The sequence below is a fragment of the Odocoileus virginianus genome, chromosome 9, assembly GCF_023699985.2.
Source record: "Odocoileus virginianus isolate 20LAN1187 ecotype Illinois chromosome 9, Ovbor_1.2, whole genome shotgun sequence".
Lineage (NCBI taxonomy): Eukaryota > Metazoa > Chordata > Mammalia > Artiodactyla > Cervidae > Odocoileus > Odocoileus virginianus.
The window spans coordinates 14,557,030-14,583,678 of record NC_069682.1 but is presented as its reverse complement, the minus strand read 5'-3'; the positions used below and the strand labels follow the sequence as shown (position 1 = coordinate 14,583,678).

General features: G+C 36.2%; 1 protein-coding gene and 1 pseudogene across 3 annotated transcripts in view; both read left to right on the top strand.

Moving 5' to 3' along the window:
• The window catches only part of UPF2 (UPF2 regulator of nonsense mediated mRNA decay), a 92,121-nt gene that overhangs the window by 49,766 nt on the left and 15,706 nt on the right, over window positions 1-26,649 (top strand). For all 3 annotated transcript variants that reach the window (XM_020893135.2, XM_020893120.2, XM_020893130.2), the window contains exons 11-18: window positions 592-708; window positions 8,342-8,527; window positions 10,506-10,709; window positions 11,414-11,689; window positions 14,011-14,194; window positions 18,836-18,975; window positions 23,780-23,884; window positions 24,190-24,288. In XM_020893135.2, coding sequence (XP_020748794.1) covers window positions 592-708; window positions 8,342-8,527; window positions 10,506-10,709; window positions 11,414-11,689; window positions 14,011-14,194; window positions 18,836-18,975; window positions 23,780-23,884; window positions 24,190-24,288 — 1,311 coding nt within the window. The remainder of the gene's footprint in view (window positions 1-591; window positions 709-8,341; window positions 8,528-10,505; window positions 10,710-11,413; window positions 11,690-14,010; window positions 14,195-18,835; window positions 18,976-23,779; window positions 23,885-24,189; window positions 24,289-26,649) is intronic.
• Window positions 6,319-6,439, top strand: LOC139036875 (small nucleolar RNA U3; annotated as a pseudogene).

The window sequence follows — 26,649 nt, the reverse complement described above, 5'->3', positions numbered from 1 at the left end:
AAATTATACCATAGAAGGAAAAATAAGGACATGGAAAATACTCATGTTAGCCAAAATAAAAGCCAAATTATTAAATGATATGACTAAACCTGTTTGGTTTAGAAAATATGCACAGAAAAATATTGGGGAGCTATATATTAAAATGTTGTAATATGTTGTTAAGTTTCATACAATAAGCCTTTTGTTGTCAAAATTTTAAAGGTAAATGTTGTGTATAGCCAAACCAGAAAATATTTAGAAAATGCTAGCTATTTGTATGTGGCATTTATTTAAATATATAGCATCTCCTGATAAATATGAGTTTTGATAAATTAATTTTCATATATCTAAAAGGAATGACATTAAATATATTGGTGTTTTTAGATAAAATTTTATGGTTGAACACAAAAGATACCCTGTGATAAAGCTTGACATCTAAAATAGACTAGTTTTTTTTTTAGTTGAAAGTATAGTTGATTTATAATGTTGTGTTTAGCTTTTCTTTTTTTTACAGTGACATTTTTTAAAGGTGTTCCACATATTAGGTATGTAATGTTTTCTTTAATAGGACTGAAATGTCTTTTTGGGTTTTTGTCATTATTATTATTACAGATGCTTCTATCAGACTTTTCCCATCACCATATTGAAATGGCATGTACCCTACTGGAAACATGTGGAAGATTTCTTTTCAGATCTCCAGAATCTCACCTGAGGACCAGTGTACTTTTGGTAAGGGCTTGAGGATAGTAGCAAGATCTTGAAGTTCATGATTTACTCAGGGGTTAAAAATTTTGACCAGTGCTTGTTACCTTGATCAACCATTTAAACATGTTTACTTCAGTAAGAACTCCAGCCATTCCTGAAGAGCTATAGGAGCTTTTCTCATTTGGCTGTCAGTGAGTTCACACTATTGTAGAGTGGGATTGAATTCAGCCCCAGATAACTTTTGGTAAACTTAGAGCCATCTTTCTGAATGTTCTTGGTACATTGTTACTGTGCCATAACCACATAAATGATGGGACTTAAATTTTTAAAATTAAAAAACAAAACATAAGCTTAAAAAATTAACTTGGAGAAGAAGATATTTCTTAAGCTAATTAGGATGCCAAAATGGCAGTCATGTTTTTTAAGCAGTTAAGTTATGCTTATTGGTAATACCCATGCGTTCACTTGGAGCCTCACGGGGAGACAGTGTGGTGGGGGAGGGGTATCAGTTCGTGTCAGAGAGCACTGGGTGGAGTCTCTGGACATAGACTGTCATTGCGTCAGTGTTGCTTTTATAGAAGTGCTGATTGCGTCTTTTTCTCTACCTGTGTTGTTTTTTTAGAATCTAGTTATAAGCTTGACTACTTCTCTGACAATGATATTTAAAATGAAAAATCATAGTAATTTATTTCTAGTAGACAAATATTAATGGGACAAGCATTAATATTTTGTCTAGTAGACAAAAATATTGATGTGAAATCATATGGAGTTGACTTCCACATTCTTTTTAGGCTTATTCAAGTGAATAATAATCATTCCCAGTTGAAATTTTTATTTTAACATAGGAAAAACTCTTCCTTCTCTTTGGCTCTAGCTGATACGGCTAAATGAGACACTACATATTATAATAGAGATGCCAAGAAAGATTAGCTTTTAAAAGTGACTATATTTTGTTTGTAATACTGAGCTGTCTATGTTTACTGTTTACTGGGGAAAGTTTACTAGTCATGGTATGGATGCTTATCCCATTGCTGCAAACCAAAGTCCTTCTTGCTTGACTGGTTTTCGTGGCTCAGGGTATCTTTCCCTGTCTTGTAGCAAGAGCAGCAAGCCTTATCATTGACTGTCTTGCTTTCTGGATAGGAGCCTTATTTATCATATAACATTTTGGGGGCTCCTCCTGTGTGTCAGGCACTGAACTGCAGGAATGATGTTCTTGCTGATTGGGAGGGGTTAGTACAAAGAAACAAACATAGTTGGCATCCTTAAAGTGGTCCCTATCTAGTGCTAATTCCAGTATAGTGTTCTACATGTTTTAACTGGGAAAGGTGTGCAGAGGATCTTATGCACTTATCGAGGGAGTACTTTAAGCTAGACTTAATGAGTCAGAAAGGATCTTCCCTAATAGCTGCTTGGTATTCCTTGAGTGCAGACTCTTCTGTCGGACCCTTGGGATATAAGAGTGAAAAAGATAGTCCCTGGCCTCAGGGAATTTATAGTCTTATAACTCAGATGAGTAATTAGACAACTGAAAAAGGGGAATGTGATCTAATACTGTGGGTCAGCATAGGGTAATATATGTCTGCATAGGAGAAGTGCTTCATCTAGTCTTGGTATGTCAAGAAAGGTTTCCTGAAAAAATAGTATTTATTTTAGAGACTAACCTGAACCTCAGAGGCAGAGAAGAGAGAAACACTAAGAGGCTGCAGATAAGACTGGAGAGGTGAACACAGCCTAGATTATAAAAGTGCCCTGAGCCTGAGTGCTGTGCTGAGAAACTCATACCCCTCCCCCCGACGGCAGTGAGTAGCTATTGAAGGATGTTAAGCAGGTAGGATAGGTATGATCAGATTTAATTTTTTAGAAAGATCAGTGTAGAGGAGATAATTGAGGTGGTTGAGGCTGGAGGTAGACAGAACAGTAAAATGGCTGTTTTCAGATCTTACAGAGAAAAAAAGAAATGGTAAGGGTGGGAAGATGAGGAATGGTAACTGGCTGTATGAAGAATTTTAGGAGGTAGAACTGATGTGATGTGGTGAGATAATGAGAAAGAGAAAGTGCCCTAAGGTAAGACCCAAGATTCCATCTTGAGCATGCCAGCAGATGATGGTGCCAGTCACAGAGATGAGAAAATAGGAGAAAGGAAGAGAGGGTGAGTTTGGTTTGAAATACACCGATGCTTATTGGTTCAGTTCAGTGGCTCAGTCGTGTCTGACTCTTTGCGACCCCATGGACTGCAGCACACCAGGCTTCCCTGTCCACCACCAACTCCCAGAACTTGCTCAAACTCCTGTCCATCGAGTCGGTGATGCCATCCAGCCGTCTCATCCTCTGTTGTCCCCTTCTCCTCATGCCTTCAATCTTTCCCAATGTCAGGGTCTTTTCAAATGAGTCAGTTCTTTACATCAGGTAGCCACAGTATTGGAGTTTCAGCTTCAGCATCAGTCCTTAATGAATATTCAGGACTGATTTCCTTTAGGATGCATTGGTTGGATCTCCTTGCAGTTCAAGGGACTCTCAAGAGTCTTCTCCAACACCACAGTTCAAAAGCATCGATTCTTTGGTGCTCAGCTTTCTTTATAGTCCAACTCTCACATCCATACATGACTACTGGAAAAACCATAGCTTTGACTAGGCAGACTTTTGTCGGCAAAATAATGTCTGCTTTTTGATATGTAGTCTAGGTTGGTCATAACTTTTCTTCCAAGGAGCAAGCATCTTTTAATTTCATGGCTGCAGTCACCATCTGCAGTGATTTTGGAGCCCAAGAAAATAAAGTCTGTCACTGTTTCTATTGTTTCCCCATCTGTTTGCCATGAAGTGATGGGACTGGATGGCGTGATCTTCGTTTTTTGTTTAGTTTAAGCCAGCTTTTTCATGCTCCTCTTTCACTTTCATCAAGAGGCTCTTTAGTTCCTCTCTGCTTTATGCCATAAGGGTCGTGTCATCTGCGTATCTGAGGTTATTGATATTTCTCCTGGCAACCTTGATTCCAGCTTGTGCTTCACTGAGCCCAGCATTTCACATGATACACTCTGCATATAAGTTAAATAAGCAAGGTGACAATATACAGCCTTGACATACTCCTTTCCCAGTTTGGAACCAGTCTGTTGTTCCATGTCTGGTTCTAACAGCTGCTTCTTGACCTGCATACAGATTTCTCAGGAGGCAAGTAACATGGTCTGGTATTTCTGTCTCTTGAAGAATTTTCCACAGTTTGTGGTGATCCACACAGTCAGAGGCTTTGGCATCATCAATAGAGCAGAAATAGATGTTTTTGTGGAACTCTCTTGCTTTTTGATGATCCAGTGGATGTTGGCAATTTGATCTCTGGTTCCTCTGCCTTTTCTAAATCCAGCTTGAACATCTGGAAGTTCATGGTTCATGTACTGTTGAAGCCTCGCTTGGAGAATTTTGAGCATTACTTGCATGTGAGATGAGTACAATTATATAGTAGTTTGAACATTCTTCAGCATTGCCCTTCTTTGGGATTGGAATGAAAACTGACCTTTTCCAGTCCTGTGGCCACTGCTGAGTTTTCCAAATTAGCTGGCATATTGAGTGTAGCACTTTCACAGCATCACCTTTTAGAATATGAAATAGCTCAACTGGAACTCCATCACCTCCACTAGCCTTGTTTGTAGTGATGCTTCCTAAGGCCCACTTGACTTTACATTCCAGGATGTCTGACTCTAGCTGAGTGATCACACCATTGTGGTTATGTGGGTCATGAAGATCTTTTTTATAGTTCCTCTGTGTGTTCTTGGGCTTCCCTGGTGGCTCAGAGGTTAAAGCGTCTGCCTGAGTCTGCCTGCAACGCGGGAGACCTGGGTTCGATCCCTGGGTCGGGAAGATCCCTTGGAGAAGGAAACGGCAACCCACTCCAGTATTCTTGCCTGGAGAATCCCATGGACGGAGGAGCCTGGTGGGCTACAGTCCACGGGGTTGCAAAGAGTCGGACACAACTGAGCGACTTCACTTTCTGTGTGTTCTTGCCACCTCTTAATATCTTCTTCTGTTAGGTCCATACCATTTCTGTCCTTTATTGCACCCATCTTTGCATGAAATGGTCCCTTGTTATCTCTAATTTTCTGGAAGAGATCTCTAGTCTTTCCCATTGTATTGTTTTCCTCTATTTCTTTGCACTGATCACTGAGGAAGGCTTTCTTATCTCTCCTTCCTGTTCTTTGGAACTCTGCATTCAAATGGGTATATCTATCCTTTTCTCCTTTGCCTTTAGCTTCTCTTCTTTTCTCAGCTGTTTATAAGGCCTCCTCAGACAACCATTTTGCCTTTTTGCATTTCTTTTTCTTGCGGATTGTCTTGATTGCTGCCTCCTGTACACTGTCATGAACATCCATCCATAGTTCTTCAGGCACTCTGCCTATCAGATAGATCTAATCCCTTGAATCTATTTGTCACTTCCATTGTATAATCATAAGGGATTTGATTTAGGTCATACTTGAATGGTCTAGTGGTTTACCCTACTTTATGCAATTTAAGTCTGAATTTGGCAATAAGGAGTTCATGATCTGAGCCACAGTCAGCTCCTGATCTTGTTTTTCATGACTGTATAGAGCTTTTCCATCTTTGGCTGCAAAGAATATAATCAGTCTGATTTCGGTATTGACCATCTGGTGATGTCCATGTGTAGCGTTGTCTATTGGGTTGTTGGAAGAGGATATTTGCTATGACCATTGCGTTCTGTTGGCAAAACTGTTAGCCTTTGCCCTGCTTTCTTTTGTGCTCCTCAAGGCCAAATTTGCCTGTTATTGCATGATTCTTGACTTCCTACTTTTGCATTCCAGTCCCCTGTGATGAAAATGACACCTTTTTTGGGTGTTAGTTCTAGAGGTCTTGTAGGTCTTCATAGAACCGTTCAGCTTCAGCTTCTTCAGCATTACTGATTGGGGCATAGACTTGGATTACTGTGATATTGAATGGTTTGCCTTGGAAATGAGCAGAGGTCATTCTGTCGTTTTTGAGATTGCACCTAAGTACTGGATTTTGGATTCTTTTGTTGACTATGAGGGCTACTGCAATTCTTCTAAGGGATTCTTGCCCACAGTAGTAAATAAAATGGTCATCTGAATTCAATTCACCCATTCTAGTCTACTGTAGTTCACTGGTTCCTAAAATGTCGATGTTTACTCTTGCCATCTCCTGTTTGACGACTTTTAATTTACCTTCATTCATGGACCTAAGATTCCAGGTTCCTATGCAGTATTGCTCTTTACAGCATCGGACTTGACTTCCATCACCAGTCATAGCCACAACTGGGAGTTGTTTTCACTTTAGCTCCATCTCATTCTTTCTGGAGCTATTTCTCTACTCTTCTCGAGTAGCATATTGGGCACCTACTGGCCTGGGAAGTTCATCTCTTAGTGTCATATCTTACTGCCTTTGCATACTGTTCATGGATTCTCAAGGCAAGAATAGTGAAGTGATTTGCCATTCCCTTCTCCACTGGACCATGTTTTTTCAGAATTCTCCACCATGACCTGTCTTGGGTGGCCCAACACGGCATGGCTTATAGTTTCATTGAGTTAGACAAGGCTGTGGTCCATGTGATCAGTTTGATTAGTTTTCTGTGATTGTGGTTTTTATTCTGTTCACCCTCTGATGGATAAGGATAAGACTGTATTTTCAGAGATCATTTCTATGGTTTGTTACTAGAGAAGTTTCTCTGAACATGTAGAGCACCCAAATGCTTATGGGATGATATAAAAAATATACTCATATTTATCTGGGAACACATATAACCTTTTAACTGGTTTGCATTTAAAATTATTCTTGGCTGATGTTAAAAGTAGTTTGGTGTGTGTGTTAGGGGAAGTGGTTCTGAATAACAGAACAGTAGTCTGCATAACAGGTTGAAACTTATGTTGATTTAAAACTGGATTGTGTATGTACAAATGATGAGTGATGCATTCCTTTTGTTTGTCCAAAGAACCTAAAAGGAGTGGTCATTATCTCTAGCCCTGTTCAACAGGGAATTGTTCTGTCTGGAGGAGCCGGCATTAAATAAGCATTCACAGATTGTAGAATAGATGTCAGGAGAGGAGCTAGGCTACAACCATATACTTGAGCAGATTCATAGACAAATGAAACAGTTGTGAACCTTGGTATACCCATAATTGAGCTTATGAAGAGCAAAACTTCTCCCCAGTATGTGATGGCTTTACATGTATGAAAACACGGACCATGGGAAAGATTAAATGTTTTTTTAAAAAATTCATTTATTAATTTGTGTATTAGTAAACGTTAATTGCAAACCTCTGATACGTGCTAGGGCGGACACTGATTAGGTGATGAGTTTATGAACCTGCTGCAACCCATGCCCTTCTTGAACTTACAGACACAAGTGTCTTTCCAAAATGTGAACTCTTGCCTCCATCTGCCACCCCCCGTCACCCTAGTCCAGACACCTTCTTAAAGCTCATCGTGCTTCCCTCTACATGCTTCAAACTCCTGTTCCTACCAACTTCTTCAGAGTCTGGTCTCACTGAACCCTCCCCACTTGGAGCTGATCTCGTGCCATTCCGTCCTGGCACCATGCTGGCCTGCATTTAGTTCCTGTAGCGGATCCTTCCGTTTCCTCATTGCCCCTTGTCTGGCTGTTGCTTCTGCCTCAGCTGCTCTCAGCCTTTGTCATCCTTCAGAGCACAACTTCAGTGTCACTTTCCCAGAGAGGCTGTCCCTAACCTGTCCTGACTAAAGTGGGCTCTTGTTACTCTCATTATTTTTTTTCGTAACATTAATCACAGTTCGTATTTAAAAGATTAGTTTATTTGTTGCCTTGATTGTTCTGTCTTCCTGCAGCAGACTCTTAGGCTTCACAGAGGTAGGAACCATGTCTGTCTTGTTCATTGGTGACTTCCAGCATAGTGCTAAGTTAAGTGCCAAGTAAAATGTTTGATGAATGGCTGAATAAATGCAGTAATTTTAATTCTTACTATAGTGCTGTTTTAAGAACTAGGAATGCTGTTTGAAGATCTTCAACTGGTTCATCTCTGGTTCTCAACTGGTATGTGGTGGGTATAGGTGAAGGTTGCTGCAGAACATCCCACAGTGTACGGAACAGTTCCCACTCCCACCAGACAAAGAACTTTCCAGTCCAAAATGTCAGTAGTGTGAGGCTGAGAAGCATGAAGTAGGTGATGATTGATTGTTTTAATAACCTCCTTGAGCTGATGCTGAGGTCACTGGATGAGTTGTAAGACATTGAAAGGCTTTTAGTTTTCTTGTCTGTAGAGATATGTCAGATTTACCTGGTACAACGTTGGATGGCCCAAGCTCTATGAATAGTTATTCTCAACTTTTGTCCCAGCCCTTAACTTCAGTAATTCATATATAAGCCTTGTTTTATGTAGAATTCATGTGGTTTGGCAGAGTTATAAGTAAAGTTAAATTTGTATCAAAGTTCTGTGAGTATTTTATTGGACAGAGCCTAAGACCAAGTAGTTACGGAGTAATTTGTTCTAAAAACATGACTAGTGATACAACAGTTACTACACTTGTATATTCTTAGAAATACCTAGTAATTAGTTTTTTCCCTTTATCTTGAAACCTTATCCTGGAAAGGGCACCTTTAGTTAGGAACAAAGAAACCTTAGAATGAAAGTATTCTGACTGATTTAAGCTTTATATATTTTAGGAACAAATGATGAGAAAGAAACAAGCGATGCATCTCGATGCTAGATATGTCACAATGGTGGAGAATGCATATTACTACTGCAACCCACCTCCAGCTGAAAAAACAGTGAAAAAGAAACGTCCTCCTCTTCAAGAATATGTCCGGAAGCTTTTGTACAAAGATCTCTCCAAGGTTACCACCGAGAAGGTAAATTTTAATGAAATAGAGCAGTAGTCAACTTGTGATTTGTGGTAGTGCTGAGCTTATATATTAATAACATTCAACCAAATTAATTCTTTTTCATCCTAATGATAATTGTACTGATTGCAGTTCACTTTCTTTGTAGCCTTGCACCAAATTGTTTTAGGTCAAGGACATATATTTCAGTCTTCCTAAATCAACTCAGTTTATCAATTGCTTCAGTGCTCCACAAAGTATAGATAAGAAATGTAAGTAATTTGCAGTATTCAAATCTTGTAAATGGAGAAATTGAAGCAGAGCTATAAATGTCTCACCAGTGGAGTGATTGATTCCATATAAGTCATCAAAAGAGGGAATTTATGTGGTAATATTTAGTTTATGGGACATGTGTTTTGTTTTCCTTTTAAACCTAATTAAAATGGTAATTCTCTTCTTTATTTACTGTTGATGCTGTGTATATTTGAAACTATTACTTAGTCTCTGATACTCTGTAGTGAATTTACCTTTAAATATTTTGCTTTAGTACAGGGGTTCTTAACCTTTAGTAGGTTTTTGGAGGCCCCTGATCCTCTGACATTTAATAATTTTATTTTTGTTTTTTTTTTATTGTTGTTTGTTTTTCATTTATTTTTATTAGTTGGAGGCTAATTACTTTACAGTATTGTAGTGGTTTTTGTCATACATTGACATGAATCAGCCATGGATTTACATTTAATAATTTTAAATCTCTGGACCTGACTGTATTTTTCTGGAAGAGGGTCTATAGCTTTCTTTAGATTCTCAGCAGGGGTCGACTTCCAGAAGAGATTAAGAACCACTGACCTGTTAGCTTAATTATTGTAGTTACCTCATTGGAACCTTCACTTTTAAGTAAGACGTGTTGAATAAACATTTCTTGGTCAGCTCAACAAGTTGAAACAACATGGCATGGGACTTTTTTCTTTTTAGGAAAAAAAATAAAGCAAATTAAATTCTGGGCAGAGGACACCTATGGATAAGAGACAATGAATAATACATGTGTCATAAGTGGCTGGGGTAAAAGGTGATGAGGAATGATAGTGCAACTTTGAACATCAAAACCACTTTCAGGGAGCCAGAGACAGTAGTTGTTAAAAAATTAGGATTTGAAAGGGGCTTTAGAATTGGCTAAAAGTTTGAGAAGTATGGAATGTTTATACAGTTGAGATGACATTAACATTTCCATTGAAGCTGATACAAGAACATAATTAGTGCTTGAAAGATGGATTGTGGGTACAGAGTAGAGGTAAAAGGACTACTTTACAAGCTGCCAACAAGTATCTATTTTCTTTCAGAATAAATCTGGAAAGAACTAGATGATAAGTAGAGCTCTGCTGATTTTCTCATCACCAGTAGAGTTTTTTTTTTAAAGTAATCGGTAACTTCTATGGGGTGCTTATAATGTGCTAGGCATGTTCCAGTGTACTTCGCACACTTGAACTTGTCTAACCCTTAGAGCAGACTTACGGCCTAAGTGCCTGTCATCCCCACTTTACATGCAAGGAAACTGTAGATGTTGTGTCCCCATCTTACTACTTAAGTGATCTTTTAACCAATTGGTCTTGATATTTCCTTATTGGACACTTTTCATTTATATAAAGAAGTGTCTGAGATTATTTACATCAAATGATGCACAAAAGAAAATGTTGTTTTTGGTTAAGTCTTGGGTATTTCAGTGACCTGAGTATGAGTGTATACTGCTAGCTTGATTGAAACCCTGGAAACTCTAGGAAATTTGAGGATGTTAATGAAAGATAAAGGGAAAATGTGAATACATTTTTCCAATAATTAGAAAAATCTTATTTTTCCTATCTGTAAAATGAAGAGGCTGATAGAGAATCTCTAAAATATTTTCCATTTCAAAAGTTCTGTGACTGTACAGTCATAATAAAATATCTGTATTATTGGATATGTTGGGCTACTTTGTGCTTATATTAGTAATTTAAATAATATTCTCTTCATTTAGGTTTTGAGACAGATGAGAAAGTTGCCTTGGCAGGATCAAGAAGTGAAAGACTATGTGATTTGTTGTATGATAAACATCTGGAACGTGAAATACAACAGCATTCACTGTGTAGCCAACCTCTTAGCAGGACTAGTGCTCTACCAGGAAGATGTTGGAATCCATGTTGTGGATGGAGTTTTAGAAGATATTCGATTAGGAATGGAGGTAACAAAGACTTGCACCGAATTGAAATCTGTGGACAATTCAGACAGCTTTTAAATCCTATTATTGAAAAATAAGGATTTGAAAACCTTCCTTTTCCCATATGATGTCACTTACTGTTACTCTTTTGGAAATAGTGATTTCTTAATAAACCCTACATGTGTCAGATTTTCTAGTCTCCTTTCAGGCTAATGCTAAAATATTTTTTGCCTCTTTTTCTCAGTCCAGTTAAGGTTATTTTAGAAGAATATAGTAAATTTTTATTCTTTCTGGGTCAGTCTTGGAGTTTCATGTTATAGGAACTCATAAATTTATTAATTAGGAGAATTGATACTCACTTGATAAGAATTTCTGTAAGCAGCTTCCTCTTTCTATAAGCTTGTTTCCTTAAAATTCATGGATTACAGAGAAAATAAGTTACAGGGAGAATTACGTTTTAACTTTTTTCATAAACTGTTAAATTCATTTAACAATTTAGTATTTAATATTTAACATGTTCTATTTACTAAAACATTTTAAAGATAGACATTTCCTGCAGTGATTAAAAAGGATACCTATTATTGGAAAAGAAGAAAAGAACCCATTAGTTTTTCTCTGTTCAGTGAGTGATGTTGTCAAGTGACAGAGATGATTTTTAGCTCTTCTCAAACACATTTCTGTTCATTAATGGAAATCTGCTTTTTTTTTTTCTTTTCTTCCTGCTTCAGGTTAATCAACCTAAATTTAATCAGAGACGTATCAGCAGTGCCAAGTTCTTAGGGGAACTTTATAATTACAGAATGGTGGAATCAGCTGTTATTTTTAGAACTCTTTATTCTTTTACTTCATTTGGTGTTAACTCTGATGGCTCTCCAAGTTCACTGGACCCTCCTGAGCACCTTTTCAGGATTAGACTGGTGTGCACTATTTTGGATACCTGTGGCCAGTACTTTGACAGAGGTTCCAGTAAACGAAAACTCGATTGCTTCCTTGTTTATTTTCAGGTACACAAATTAAAATATGAAGTTGGGCATCATATAATGCATTGCTTGTGTTACAAAAATATTAAAGCAGTGGAAATTCCCTGGTAGTTCAGTGGTTAGGACTATGCGCTTTGACTATGGAAGACCCAGATTCAATCTCTGATTGGGGAACTAAGATCCTGCAAGTCACACAGTGCAGCCAAAAAAAAAATCAGGGAAAAAACCATTAGAAAAGAATGCTGTATATATTATGTATAAGGTGTATTCATGAATTCGATTTATTCTTGTAAGGATGCTTAGCTTGGATATTTTAAATATATAATGTGTTCTATCATAAACATTCTGATTGCATTTTAAGTTTTGTGATTAATCATTACTTTGGGAAATGATTTTGGTACAGTTTATAAATTTGGTATAGTATGGGTTATTTTGTATTTCGTACAGAAATTCACGAATTAAAATTAAGTGTAATATTTTTACATTTGATAATATTCTTCTTACTCATCTGTGTTCTGGTTTTATATCTAAAATTCTTCTTTCTAAATTTTTTTTAAAGAGAAAAAAAAATCCTATCATTTACCCTACAAGAAATATTTATTCATTCTTCGTTAAACTCTTGGGTTGTGCTTTCCACGTCTTAAGTTACTTATGTTGTAATTTAGAGCAAATACAGTGTAAATTAAATCAGATACAAATACAGAGACATTTCTACAACTTCTTTGCAGTTTGTGTTACAAAAGTTAGCGTGTAGGTTGGTTGTTTGGAATCCAGTCACTATTTCCCATTAAGTGCAATGTTATAAGTGCTATTAGGGGGGCTAGCTCCCTATTGAGTTCTTCAGATGTTATTGAAATAAAGTACAAACGATAGCATTCAGTTCTGTTTGATCATTCCTTTCTGTATAATCTATTGTTAGAGTTGTTTTCATTTATCCATTGACGAAGAAAATAAATCTAAAACTACAACTTGAAGTATCAAAAATACATCCACATAGTAACTGGGGTTAGGTGGGGGTAACTACTCTTTGGGTAAGAGCTGTTTTTTAACTTTCTTCTACCACTGTACCTTTGCATTAAAGGATAACTTATTACTCCCTTATTTTCCGAATTGATGAGCCAGCAATGGGGAGGTGGTGTTGCAGATTTGTGACTCAAGATTCCTTGTTGCATGGAAGGAATGCCTTAAGTTGGAGACAGCCTGTATTGAAAACAAGTTTTGCTGCAGAATGTCAGCTGTCACTGTCAGTGTGCAAAAGCAGGGCTCCTTCCAGAAGAGTATCCTTCTTTGCACTCAGTCTGACATCACTGACAGAGAGAAAAGAGCCACTCAGAGATATTCAGAAGTAGGAAGAGACAAAAGTATTCTCCACATGATTAACAGCAGGATATACTTAGAGCATGGATATACTTAGAGCATGGAAGTAAGATGTGGGTGAGGCCTGGAAGAGGTGGTCAGTGTATGCTACCTGTAACAGTGTCCAGTTATGTATTGGAAGTCAGATAGAAAGATCCCCTGCAGCAGTGCTTCTAAACGCCAGTGTGCACACACATTGCCTGGGGATATTTTTACAGTGCACACTGATTCAGCTGGCCTAGGATGGGGGCGTCCTAAGATTCCGTATGTCTAACAAGCTCTGAGTTCCCACACTTGGAATAGCAAAGGTCTAGAACAAATTGGAGAGGATGATTAAACACCCAGAGAAATAGCTGTCTGTATACAAGTAAATTTGTGGGTTGTGCTTTTTAGTTAAACTTGAGAATTACAGGTACAAAATAGATCGAAGGAGCCAGGCTAGGATATGAGGGGGACTATATCTGAACAGTGCCATATACACAGTAGATGTTCAATAAATGCTTGTTGATTTCTGGTTTTTATATATTCAGTAACCCTATCTTCAGATGCTTTGACTCTTTAAAATATCAAAGCAGGTAGTATAGAGAAAAGAAGTAACATTTATCAAAACCCTGGCCTTAAATTTGGTTGTTTTTGTAAAATTAAATACTTAAGCCCTTTTTGGGGTGTGGGAATGGAGTTTCTGCCTGGTTTCAGTACCTGAAAATGTATTTGGTGTTTATTTATAATTTTTCCTTGCTTTTAAAAAAGATTATGACAGATACAGTAAAAAAATGTATTTAAAGTTACCAAATGGCTTAGAAACAGACTAGATGGAGGGAAATAAATGTGTTATGACCATTGCTATTGACCATTAATAAAAATGTAGGTGTCTTGTACAACTCTTTAGCTTAGTTGTTATAACTAGGTGAAATCACAATACAGATTATTATTTTAAATATTTTGTTATTAATTTCTTATAGCTAAATTTATTTTTCATTTGTTATCAGCGTTATGTTTGGTGGAAGAAAAGTTTGGAGGTTTGGACAAAAGACCATCCATTTCCTATTGACATAGATTACATGATCAGTGACACACTAGAACTGCTAAGACCAAAGATCAAACTCTGTAATTCTCTGGAAGAATCCATCAGGCAGGTACACGACTTGGAACGAGAATTCTTAATAAAACTAGGTAAGCATTAATTACAGAGAGAAAGTAAAGATGGTATTTGGCAGATTGTTTCTAGGATTTGCTTTATAATGTTTTCAGTTAGCTTTTACTTTTTGTATACTTTTAATTTTTTGATACTGAGTGTTACATAATAGTGTTAGGTAAGAGCTGGGTGGCTTACTTCTTCATTAAATAATCCCAAATTAGAGGAAAACAGTCATGTAAAACTTGAAGCAGATGATAGTGATGGAAAAACAATCCTGTCAGCCTCTCTTTAATTTTATGGTTTTTGTTTGCTAATTTTAAAGTCTACTTTTGATTAAAGCATCTCATATACAGTATATATTTTCAGCAAACACTATTTCCTGAGACAGAGCAGGCTTGACACTATATAAAGGGAGTGCCAGTTAAAGAAGTTTGAAACTATCCTACAGAATTTCAAACCCTTGTCACTGGGGGAGTTGTCCCTGTTTCTAAAGACTAGAGGACATGTGAGAAGCAAGCTGCCGGAGAATTGGTCTCTTTACTTTCTCAGTGTCCTTCAGCTATTGTTCTGGAAGAAGAGTTGGTAAGGAATTGTATGAGCTGACTAGCCTTGCCAGTGGAAATAATTGGAATAAGGTCGGCCCTTTCCAGTGTGGTTTGCTTCCTGATAGTTCTTAGCATGTTGTAGTCGTATCAAAGTGACATGATTTCAGCCTATAAATTTAGTATTTTATTAGGAGATCCTTACCATGACCAGTTGTAATAATTGTATACATTTACTTTATGCATTTCTGAGAAACCACTTTTCATGGCAAAAGCACTGGTGATTCTTTTCCTCTGAAACTATTTTTTTCTTATTTCATTCAGCATATTAATAGGGTTTCTTTCTCCAAGGCAAACCCTTTTTTGAAGAATGTGATTGCTGTTATCTATCTGAGCATTGCTTTAAAGATGCTACTGACTATGTAACTATTCACTTTCCTCCTTAGCAACCCATAAAGACACATGTGGTTCTTTTTATTCTTTAACTTTGTCCCAAGTAATCCACTTTCTTTTCCTTTTCAGATTTCTAACTGTATACAGTGATTATTTCAAGTAGTTTGTTTACCTACTTATTTATTTCATCTACTTTATATGCTTTGAAATAGTCTTGTTACCCAAAGACTTAAGAATGAATGGTAAAAAAAAAAAAAGAATGAATGGTACTCCCTGTATAGTGGACATAAGGAAATACTAATTGGATACCCAATTTGGTAGCAGTAAAGAGAGCAGTACGATTTATCCCTTATAGATTGAAGAATTAAAGAACTTGAGGCTTCTTTTGAAGAATCTGTCCTTCTTTAGAATGTGGAAAGGATAAAAAGAGGCCATCATTTGCAAATGCAGTTCTAAAGATGGTGTCAACTAGGATCATTATGCCCCCAAGTAGACCCGTTTTCCTTCTATTTTAGAGTTTAAATATCAGAGAGAAGATACATGTGAATAAATCTATATTAAATCTGTTTCCTGATGCTAAACCATAAGATAATACAGCATCTTGCCTTTGGTATTTTTTTGTTTTCAAGCACTTGCAAATTTATTATCATTCTAATTTTATAGCAACCCAGTGCTAACTTAATAGAATTTTCTTATATTTAAAAAACCATTTTAATATTATTAAAAGTAATAAAAATGTTCATGGCAGAAAATTTTCTAAATCTTTTTTTTTTTTTTTACTTTTCTAAATCTTTAATTTTAAAACAGCTGTCTTATTTTCCTTTGTGTGAATACATTAATTCTGTTTGACTTTGAGTTATCAGTTATCACTATAAATAACACTGTTATTTTTGTGTGTATCTTGATTTTCTCAAGATAGAATTACTAGCTCTATGACCTTCTCTTTAAGAACAGAACCAACATGGTAGTAAGCAATGTAATATAATTCTGGTTTGGAAGTTCTGGATTATATCATAAGGAACAGAAATGGAGGTAATAAAAATTTAAAAAGTCATATGAATAAATTGCTTATGCAACAGAAGAGTATATTCATAAATTGTAAATAAAATTAGCAGAATAAAATGCCCAGAAGTTACCCCAGTTAAATACAAAATAATTTAGTGTATGATGAAATAAGAGTCTTAAAATAGTACAAGAGCAATAGATGAGCATTTGGGAGGAAATAAACATCTTATATCATCAAACTCCAGATGTATTAAAGAGTTAAAAATTTATTTTTAAAAGGTTAAAAATAGATCTGATCATCAGATATTTGGAGAGATGTTAATTTTCCTAAATTTTAAAATGATACAGGAAGGCATGCATACGTTGACATATTTGGGTGTTTAAAACTTTTGTACAATGAAAAAAATAAGTTTGAAGTGAAAATAGCTCCTGTGCCAAGGTATCATCACTTACATAAAGAGCACAGGCAAATTGATGAAAGAACACCCAGTAGATGAATGTATGTAACATACTCAGATAAGTGAGGGCAAGAAGAGTTGGTATTTTTATTAAGTACCATCTGTTTCCCAAAATTAAAGTGGAAGATACTGTTCATACTTGACAAAGGAGTTAGGTAACGCCCAAATCAAAACACTGGGTTAACCGATTGAGCCAGAATTCAGACTGCTCTTTCTGACATACTGGGTGTGTGGGGAAAATGCTCAGCATGTCTAGTTGAGCAAAGAAATAACAGATGAAAACCATTTGGAAGAGAGGGAGTGTTACAATTATTACTGTCTCTATTAAGAACAGGAAAACTGAGGCACCAAAATAGCTCACATTCAAGAGAACAATATTTGACTTTGGTCCCAAGTACACTTCATTCTGACCCATACTGTGAACATTTTGCTCTCTAGGTTTTACATTTTATTAACGCCATGTCCTTTATATGTACATTTTATCTGTCTTGCTTATTTTAGACTGAGTGTGTCCTAGAGGTCAGCAACTGAATATTTTATTATCCAGCTTAGCAAATGCAAAATATGTTTATAAACTGCTTTTGAAACCAACTTGCAATGCAAATGAAAATGTGTTAGAAATAGTAGTATTTTCCTGACAAATTATGGCTGTCAAAACAAAGGTACTTACCACTACAGTTCTTCACATGACACATACCTTAAAGTGGCTATAAAAAAGGTGTAATGATATTTTAGGCCATGTCAGTTTATCAGTGCTGTGATATTTTTAGGCTTATACGGTCCTGATTTTTAATTTTTTGCTTTTGATAACATAAAAGCCCAGTATTTTGCTTCCGTCCAAATAAATGCATGAATAAAATAGTGAGTTAGTGATATCAACCGGAGGCAGCAGCTTTTTCTATCAGTATTATTATTTTTTTCCAAAACAGATCTCTCTCAGATTCATCCATCTCACCTCACCTTTTTAATTTCCAAACTTAATTGTACCTACTTTCATCACTTTGTAGTCTCTGTTTTTGTCAGTTCTTAATTAATTGCTTTGACTTAAGACACTGGAGTATTGCTGTTGATTGTGTTAGTTTTTCAGACTTTCTGGACTTCAGTATACCTCATAGAATGAAAGGGCTAAATCCCATCATTACTAAAGTTTGTCTGCTCTACTTATGTATGAATAAACAAGAGTTTACTAAACACCTACTGTGTATTTATCAATATATGGCCTCTAATAAGTTTTGAATATATAAAAGAAGTTTTTTGTTCTCAAAGGCTTTATATGGTGACATAACATTTATTGAAATTATTAGAAAAACCATCGCATGGTATATCTTTAAATGCAGAGTGCTATGATCACTTCTCCAAGTAGCTTTAGGGACAAGTAGAGGAAAAGTATTACTCATTGAGTTTATGCAGGAAAGGAAACTTAGACTGAATTTGAAGAATGTATAGGATTTAAAAGAACATATTGAAAAATATTCTATATTGAGAAGCAATCTGATGAGCAGGACCCCAAGGAAGTATGCTTTATGATACGGAAGAGTCTGCCCCAACTACAGGAGAAGGCTTGATTAAGACTTAGAATTCTGTGTGGGGAAAAGATGAGGCTGTGGAATGTGTACCTTCAAAGTAGAGTGTAGTTTGGAGCTCAGAATGATAATATTACTAGGCAGTGAGATGTGGATGAACGTGGGAGGTGGCCCAGATTCACACCAGGGTGTTGCCTCTGGAGGAGCACACTGTTAGGAATGAAAAAACAGCTCTGTGATGACACACATGTTAGAAGTGTCACCATGTATCTGCCTCCTCTCAGTCTTAATTTGCAGTTATTCAAATTAATAGCCAAATGTGATTTATGCATTAAAGCAATGCAATTTTATTGTATCTCTAAGTTTTTAGAGATTCTAGAAATGCCATTTGATAAAATATGTGACCATGGTTGCCTTGTGTGTGGCTAAAGCTGCACCGTATGTGCTGTACTGTTTGTTCACCTGAGACTGAGATAGTTTGAAGCTCTGAGAAAGTTTAAAAAAAAAAATGTGTTTTTTTTTTTTTTTTGCTAGTTTTTAAGAAATGAATCTGTGCTCCTTTGTTGAAATAAAGGACTAATTTAGTTTTTTTTAGTGGTTCTTAAAATAGCTTTAAATTCTCTTCTTAATTTACTGAACTGAGAACATAACTTGAAGTATCTTCATGTATACTTTAAATGGTATAATATTCACTGTGGAAGATTTGCGTTTATCTTGTTTTGTAAAAGTCTTGTCTATTTTCTTCTCACTTCAAGGCCTAGTAAATGACAAAGACTCTAAAGATTCTATGACAGAAGGAGAAAATCTTGAAGAAGATGAAGAAGAAGAAGAAGGAGGAGCTGAAACAGAGGAACAATCTGGAAATGAAAGTGAAGTGAATGAGCCAGAGGAAGAGGTGATGACTTTTATTTACAGCAGATAAATAACATTTGTGCAAGAGTATTTAGGTTATATGAGCCAAAATTTTCTTCATAAAAGAAGATCTTCCTCTTAGTTTTATTAGAGTAAATGTAACTAGTAGTCTATGTCTATTATAAGACTGTTGGATTAATTAAGAGGGGTTTTTTATGAGTAAGAAAATATTGATCATAGGATTTTTAAAAATTACTATCATTAAGAGCAGTTTTAGGTTCACAGCAAAATTAAGGGGAAGATAGCAAGATTTCCTGTATATCACCTTCTCCTATCTACTCACACAATCTCCCCCAATCAGCATCCCCCACCAGAGTGGTACATTTGTTATAATTGATGAACCTACAGCAACACGTCGTAATCACCCAAGTCCATCATTTACATTATGGTTAACTCTTGGTGGTATACTTTCTATGAGTTTAGGTAAAAGTATAATGACATGTAACCATCAGTATGGTTAGGATTTTTATTTAATAAGCAATTTGAAGACAAAAAATTATTTGATCTGCTCTGTAACTTAATGTCATTTTTGAGTGTGGACTTTTAATCTATGGGTTTTATGAAGAAATTGCTGACTAGATATTAGTAACTTTCTTTTCCCCAGATCTGATAGTATAGGAAATCTGAAAATCATCATGTACCATCATCTTTATTATTACAATTCTGTTAGGCCAGACTGTATGAAATGACTGTTCTACCAAACTGTCATCTTTATGTATGATTCAACATAATAGTTCTAATTCTTTCCACTTTTTCCTTCTAAACCTGCTTTAAGTTTTAAAAATTCCGCCTAAAAGATTGAATGTCTGGGGTTTGTTTCATCATCTGGAAGTAGACTGGGCAGTGAATTAGGGATGTAGAAGACACTAACTGACCATTAGCTCTCCATTGTTTAGTTGTTTAATGAGTAAGTAAGGGTTTGTTATGCTATTCTGTCTACATTAATATATATTTAAAGAAAATGAAAAGTCGGGTAAGAATAACAATAACATACTGATGAATAAAATTTATACCATGAAATTAGGACCTTCACTTTTTAAGCTTATAATATGACATCATGTGTATGGCTTTTTGTGCTTGGATGCTAAAAGCATTTAGGAGAGGGTGATTGTTTACAAGTGGGATTTTAATTAAATACTGAAAAAGTTTAAATGTATAATCAATACTTATAATCAATATAATGTTTTATGGAAATGGAATTTATTAAATTTTTAAGTTTAGATTCATAGTAAATAGAATGCAAATGTTTGGAGGTTATGAGTTGTTTAATGTATAAAGGAGTATAGATTGTTTAAGGCATTCATAAGATAGATTCATAAACTGGGTTTTTTTGGCTGTGCTGGGTCTTCATTGCTGCACATGGGCTTCTCTAGTTGTGATGAGCGGGGGGTGTTTTCTGGTTCCAGTGCAATGGCCTCTCATTGTGGTGGCTTCTCTTGCTGCTGAGCACTGCCTTTCGCGTGCACAGGCTTCGTAGTTGCGGTGCATGGGCTTAGTTGCCTCACAGCATGTGGGATCTTCCCAGACCAGGGATCAAATAGGTGTCCCTTGCCTTGCAAGGTGGATTCTTAACCACTAAACCACCAGGGAAGCCCTAAACTAGATTTTTAAAAAGCTTCATTTAGCATGAAAGAAAAATGACCCATGCATGCATACATGCTAAGTCGCTTCAGTTGTGTCTGATTCTTTGCGGCCTTATGGACTGTAGCCTGCCAGGCTCCTCTGTCGTAGGAATTCTCCAGGCAAGTATACTGGAGTGGGTTAAATGACCCATAATATAAGGTAATTAAGATTTTCTATAGTTAGAAGTAAAAATCCCTAAGTCTTTGTTTCTTTTAGCCCTAAAGGTCTGTAGCTATTAATGAACAATTTGTTTAATTTGACTACATAGCTAATAGCTTCACTGTTAAAAATGAATGATTATATAAAAGGCAGCTTGTTTGTTTGGCTTTTAAAATTGGCTGGGCTTCCTGTGTGGCTCAGCTGGTAAAGAATCCGCCTGCAATGTGGGAGACCTGGGTTTGTTCTATCCCTTGGTTGGGAAGATCCCCTGGAGAAGGGAAAGGTTATCCACTCTATTATTCTAGCCTAGAGAATTCCATGGATTGTATATGGGGTTGGAAAGAGTTGGACTCGACTAAGCGACTTTCACTTTAAAATTGGCTAGCATTTATAGGCAGTGGAAATGCATCTTTATATTGGGTTATTTTGCTACCACTTTTCCCCCAGTTTTATTGCGATATAGTTGATAATAGCATTGCATTAGTTTAAGGTGTACATACAGCAGTGATTTGATAGAGAGAGAGAGAGAGAAATGATTACCATAAGTTTAGTTAACATCCATCACCTCACATAGTTATAAATGTTTTTTCTTGTAATGAGAACTATTAAGATCTACTCTCTTAGCAGACTTCAAATAAACAGTACACATTGTCATCACTTTCTCTTTCCAACCTGACGGCTCCCCTAAAGTAGATATAAATAAGCTGATAAAAATTTAGAACTGGAATATGTTTCTATAATACATTTCTATGAAATAGACATTGCTATATTACTTTTCTAAAAAATGAGGTCATAGAAACATTCAATTATATAATTTAAATTGGCTTATTAAGTATTTTATAATAACAAAAGGAAATGAGAAGTGTAGACTAATATTCCATTTTGTATTTTTAAACTAATCTTATGGCTGTCTATGGATTTTGCACTAATTTGATAAAGAGTCTAATAAGTGAAACATCCTCAGTAAATGTGACATTAAAGAATAGCTCATTTTCCTATAGATTCCTCATTTGAATAGTTGTGATATTTTCTCCAAATGCATTTCACCTTTTAAAAAGTGAACTTTATAATTTTAAAAATGGTATTTTAAACTATTTCTTTTCTGGTTGTAAAGTGGATATTATACATAATATATGTGAATTTGCTAAATGGAAAAACATTCAACAGGATGACTACTGAGCCTTGGCTGGGAGGAGATGTGAAAGGAATATGCTTGGTTTGCTTTAAGAAATGGAATTGGAATTGTTACTCTCCCACCCGGGAGAGTAACCTTAACCACCCTTTCCCATGACTATCCTCCAAACATAGGAGAACATTTTCAGAAAGAGAAGATGGGTTGATTATAAAGTAGTAAGGACAATGTGTAGAATATTCTATAAATATTTGCCTCAACTGAGAAAAGAACAGTGCTGGAGTGGAACTCTTCAGAAACATTGTACTTTTCTTTCCATCTTGCTCCACAACTCTTCCAAGCTCCGGATGGCCTTTTGAAGTTATTCTTAACACCTCAGTTCAGTTCAGTTGCTCAGTCCTGTCCAACTCTTTGTGACCCCATGGACTGCAGCACGCCAGGCTTCCCTGTCCATCACCAGCCCCCAGAGTTTACTCAAACTCATGTCCTTTGAGTCGGTGATGCCATCCAACCATCTCATCCTCTCGTCTCCTTCTCCTCCCACCTTCAACCTTTCCCAGCATCAGGGTCTTTTCAGATGAGTCAATTCTTTGCATCAGGTGGCCAAAGTAATATAAAAATTGGTGAAAGAAAAAAAAATTCATGCATTTTAGCTTAGTTTTTGAATAGGAAGTATCTTTCCAGTGTTAAGAAATGATTAATTTTTTGCAAGAGCCAATTTAAGTGCATTTCTAATGCAAATTTAATTTTGAATTATAGAATTTTGTCAAAAAAGCTAATGTGTTTCTGTACTTTGCTCAAATATTTCCATTTCAGAAATTCTAGAAGTTTTCAAATATATATAAAGTATTAATAGTTTAGATTTTTGAAATTAATTGCTAGGTATGCTAAGTGTATTATAACAAATTTAAATCATTTGTTTTCTCATAGGAATTATTTCTCATTCACTTTATTTCTCTCAGTACAAAGAGAAGCAGCACAATGAGAAGTGCAGTATTTTTTTTTTTTTTTCTTTTGTGGAACAAAGTGGGAGTAAATTGTGTTGAAAGGTTACTCAGATGGAATGCTGCCACCGTGTGGCTGTGTTTTTTGGTTTTGGTTATGGTTTCTTTTTTGTGTCTCTCTGAAAATCCATTGGAGTTCTTCTCAGTCTTCCATTTGAAGAGGAATTTTGGCTGATAGACGAGGATGTGGGGGTACTGACAGGAGAGGATAGGGGAGAATGTAATACTTGAAAGCCACCAGCAAGGGGAGTCAGAATGTCTAGCTCTTCGACTTAAAAAAGCACGTGTCCTTGGGCAGGTCACTTAACTTTTCCAAGCCTTAGTTTTTTCACATAAAAAAATGAAGACAGTAAAGCTTATCCGTCCTTCTTCAGAACTGGGTGAACAGCAAAATGCTGTGAGAGTACACTCCACCCTGAGATGCTTTATACAGTGAGATACTTTATAAAATGTAGTGTCATTGCTTTCAAATGGTGATGATATTAAATTTGAATTGTCAGTTTTCATTGCAGAGTTACATGGGTATTAAAGAACTGCTGTGAGGAAAATCAGTCTCAAGTTTGTTAGGAAGGAGAAAAATATGAAAGGTGCAAGAAACTTGTTCCTTATGGAATTCATGGATGAGTTTCTAAAAAGGATCTTTGTGTTACTAGGTCAGTGGAAGATGTAAAATAGGTTTTTTAGCTACTGGTGTGTAGTAAGAGTTGCCAGTTGACTTTGCCCTACATTCTAGGCAGATTGCATAAAAGGCTGAAGCTGGAGAATAATAAATAGTTATACATAAATTTTAACATCTTTTTAAGGCATGTAAAATTATTAGTAAAGTTTTTCAAAAGTTTTAATCTTCTACAAATGTTAAACAATTTCAGGAGGGTTCTGATAATGATGATGATGAAGGAGAGGAGGAAGAGGAAGAGAATACAGATTATCTCACGGATTCAAATAAAGAGAATGAAACTGATGAAGAAAATACTGTACGTATCATTAAAACTTTGCTCTTTGAAATTGTGCATCATTTTCATAATATTTCAATTTTAGCCACCAAAGTTGGTTTTTGTGATTATTGAAATATTTCTTTAGAAATTCATTTTTTATTTGTTTTCTTATCTAAACACTTTTCTTTATCTGCAAGTTCTTTGAATATTTAATAATGTTATTATTTTACCTAACTCATTCTTTGAGTTATGTTGAACAAGTTTATCAATACAGAAGGCTCTGCCATATAAAACATTACAGTTAGAATTCCCAGTTTCAATTGTTTTTGTTTTGTTTTAATAAGGAGGTAATGATTAAAGGAGGTGGACTGAAACATGTACCTTGTGTAGAAGATGAGGACTTCATTCAAGCTCTGGATAAAATGATGCTCGAAAACCTTCAGGTATTAAATGTTGCTCTATTCCAAAGTACTCGATACAAATATTGCAGCACACTTGATTGTGATTGGAGAGTCTCTGTTATCTAAACGTTTATCTCTGCAGCAGCTTTTCCTAATTTAGTCAGTTTCAGGCTGCCAATACTTCTAGCATCCTACATCGTGATTTGCTATGCTTCTTTGAAATAGAATAGAAAAAATAAATGTTATCAGACTTGGAGCAGAGTAATTTTATTGTATCACCCTCTGCCTTTTCTCCTCTTTCTAAGACCCTTTACTTGCAGTTTGTTTAGGAGTCAAACTACAGAAGATTAGAATTTCGGGAAATTTAATTTAGTAAATTCTTTAGTTTGACTTATAATTTGAATAACTTGTATATAAATATCTAGAAGGATATTGGTTATTTGATGTTTAAAGTACTCATATTAAGATACTGGATTTTATTAAAAGCTCCATCTTGCAGTGATTTAAGTAATTGTGTTTTATGTTTTTCTGTAGTTAGGAGTAAAATCCCATGAACTATTTACTTCAGCCCTATTTGTAGCTATTGTTAAGCCCTTTGGTGATTTGAGGGCTTTTGTCATTGGAGTGGTAGGTGAAAGCTCCATGGAGTGGGCTTAGTGGAAAACAGAAAAGGGAGAAGTGGACATACTGGATACAGGTAGAGCTGATTTGAGAAGTTTTTACTAGAAAGGGGAGGAAAATGGGCATGTGGCTAGAGAAAGTCAGTTGAAAGAGGAGGGGTGTTTTTAAGATAAAAGATTTATGGAGTACATGCTGATGGAATAATCCTTTAGAGAAGATGGATTTTACTTTCATTGTTGCTACTAAGGCCAAAAGTTGTGATAATGTATAAATTAGCAGTGCAGGTACATTAGTCTCAGGAACCAAAAGAACAGAATACTTTGGTAGAGTGTAAAGGAAGAGCCTTTTTTAGATGAGATAATCAGAGAAGACATCTCAGATCATGACTTTTAGACAAGACAGGAACAGAGGAACCACCTAGGTAAAAAATTAGGACTGTGTCAGAGGTCCTGATCAGGGCAGAAAAGTACTTGTTTGAAAAATTTTAAAAAGGGCTCCAGTACTAATAGAACATTGTCTGTGAGAAGGTCACAGCATGAGACAGGTGGGAGTGGCACAGTCCTTTAAGGAGCTGGTTCAGACTGTGTGTTAGTCACTCAGTCATCTCCGACTCTTTGCAACCCCACAGACTGTAGCCCACCAGGCTCCTCTGTTCACAGGATTCTCCAGGCAAAAATACTGGAGTGGCTTGCCATTCCCTTCTCCACAGAATTTTCCTGACCTAGGGATCAAACCCTGGTCTCCTGAGAAGGGACTAAAAGCAGAGACTAACCAGGGATGTGGTTATAAGGCTGTGGTGGTAACCTAGCTGAGAGATGATGGTCATCTGTCTAGGAGAGTGGCAGGGCACATGGGCCAGAAGTCTGGATTTGAAAGCTATTTAGGAGGCAGAATGAACTGGATTTATTTCGTGCTTGATTGGGTAGCAGTATGTGGGGCCCAAGGAGTCAAGGATGATACCCAGCCTTATGGCTTGGACCACGGCTTGTCTCTAAGAAACAGGAGAGTGCAAGTAAGAGTTACACTTGGTAAGTTTGAGGAGCCTGTAAGGCGTCAGTGGAAATGTCTAGAGAGCAGAAGAGAAACATAAACAGAGCAGTTGTTAGAGTACTTTTAAAGCCATGGCAGTAACTGGCTCATCCAGATGTAAAGTATGGAGACAGAAGAGAAGCAGGTTCAGGGTTGAGCCCTGACAAACCCCAACATTTAGAAAAGGTGGAAAAGCTGATGAAGTCAAATGAATGGGAGATTGTGTGGTTCCGTGGTCATCGCTTACTGAGAGTTCTTAAGAAGTGACCTGGAAGGGTGAGAGGATGTGATCAGAGAGGAGGGAAGTTTGAATTCATATTTTTGCAGTTGTGTTTATGTATAGGAGAAAATTTCATCCACTATTAGGCCCCGATTTTAAATCATTATCAGATACCCAAAATGAACAGTTGTACAGACTTTTTCCTTTTGCTAAAAATCATAGGAAGACACAGTATTGTGAAGACATCATTTCTCCATAAATCATGTCCTTAAATTTCATACAGTCCTTATTCTGTCCCATGAGGGAAATTTGGGGGATGGGGTGAGGGTTGGAGGAAGAGAATAGGGACATGGATGCAGAATGAACCTAATGAAATTATTCTTAAATTCTTAAAGAATAACTGAACAGTTAAGAAACCTGCAGAAAATAAAGTGTGACATACAAGATAATAAACATTTTAAACATATAGCAATCTTGGTACAGGAATGGATAGATTAATCAAACAGAGGAGGGTCTACAATAGACCTTGGATT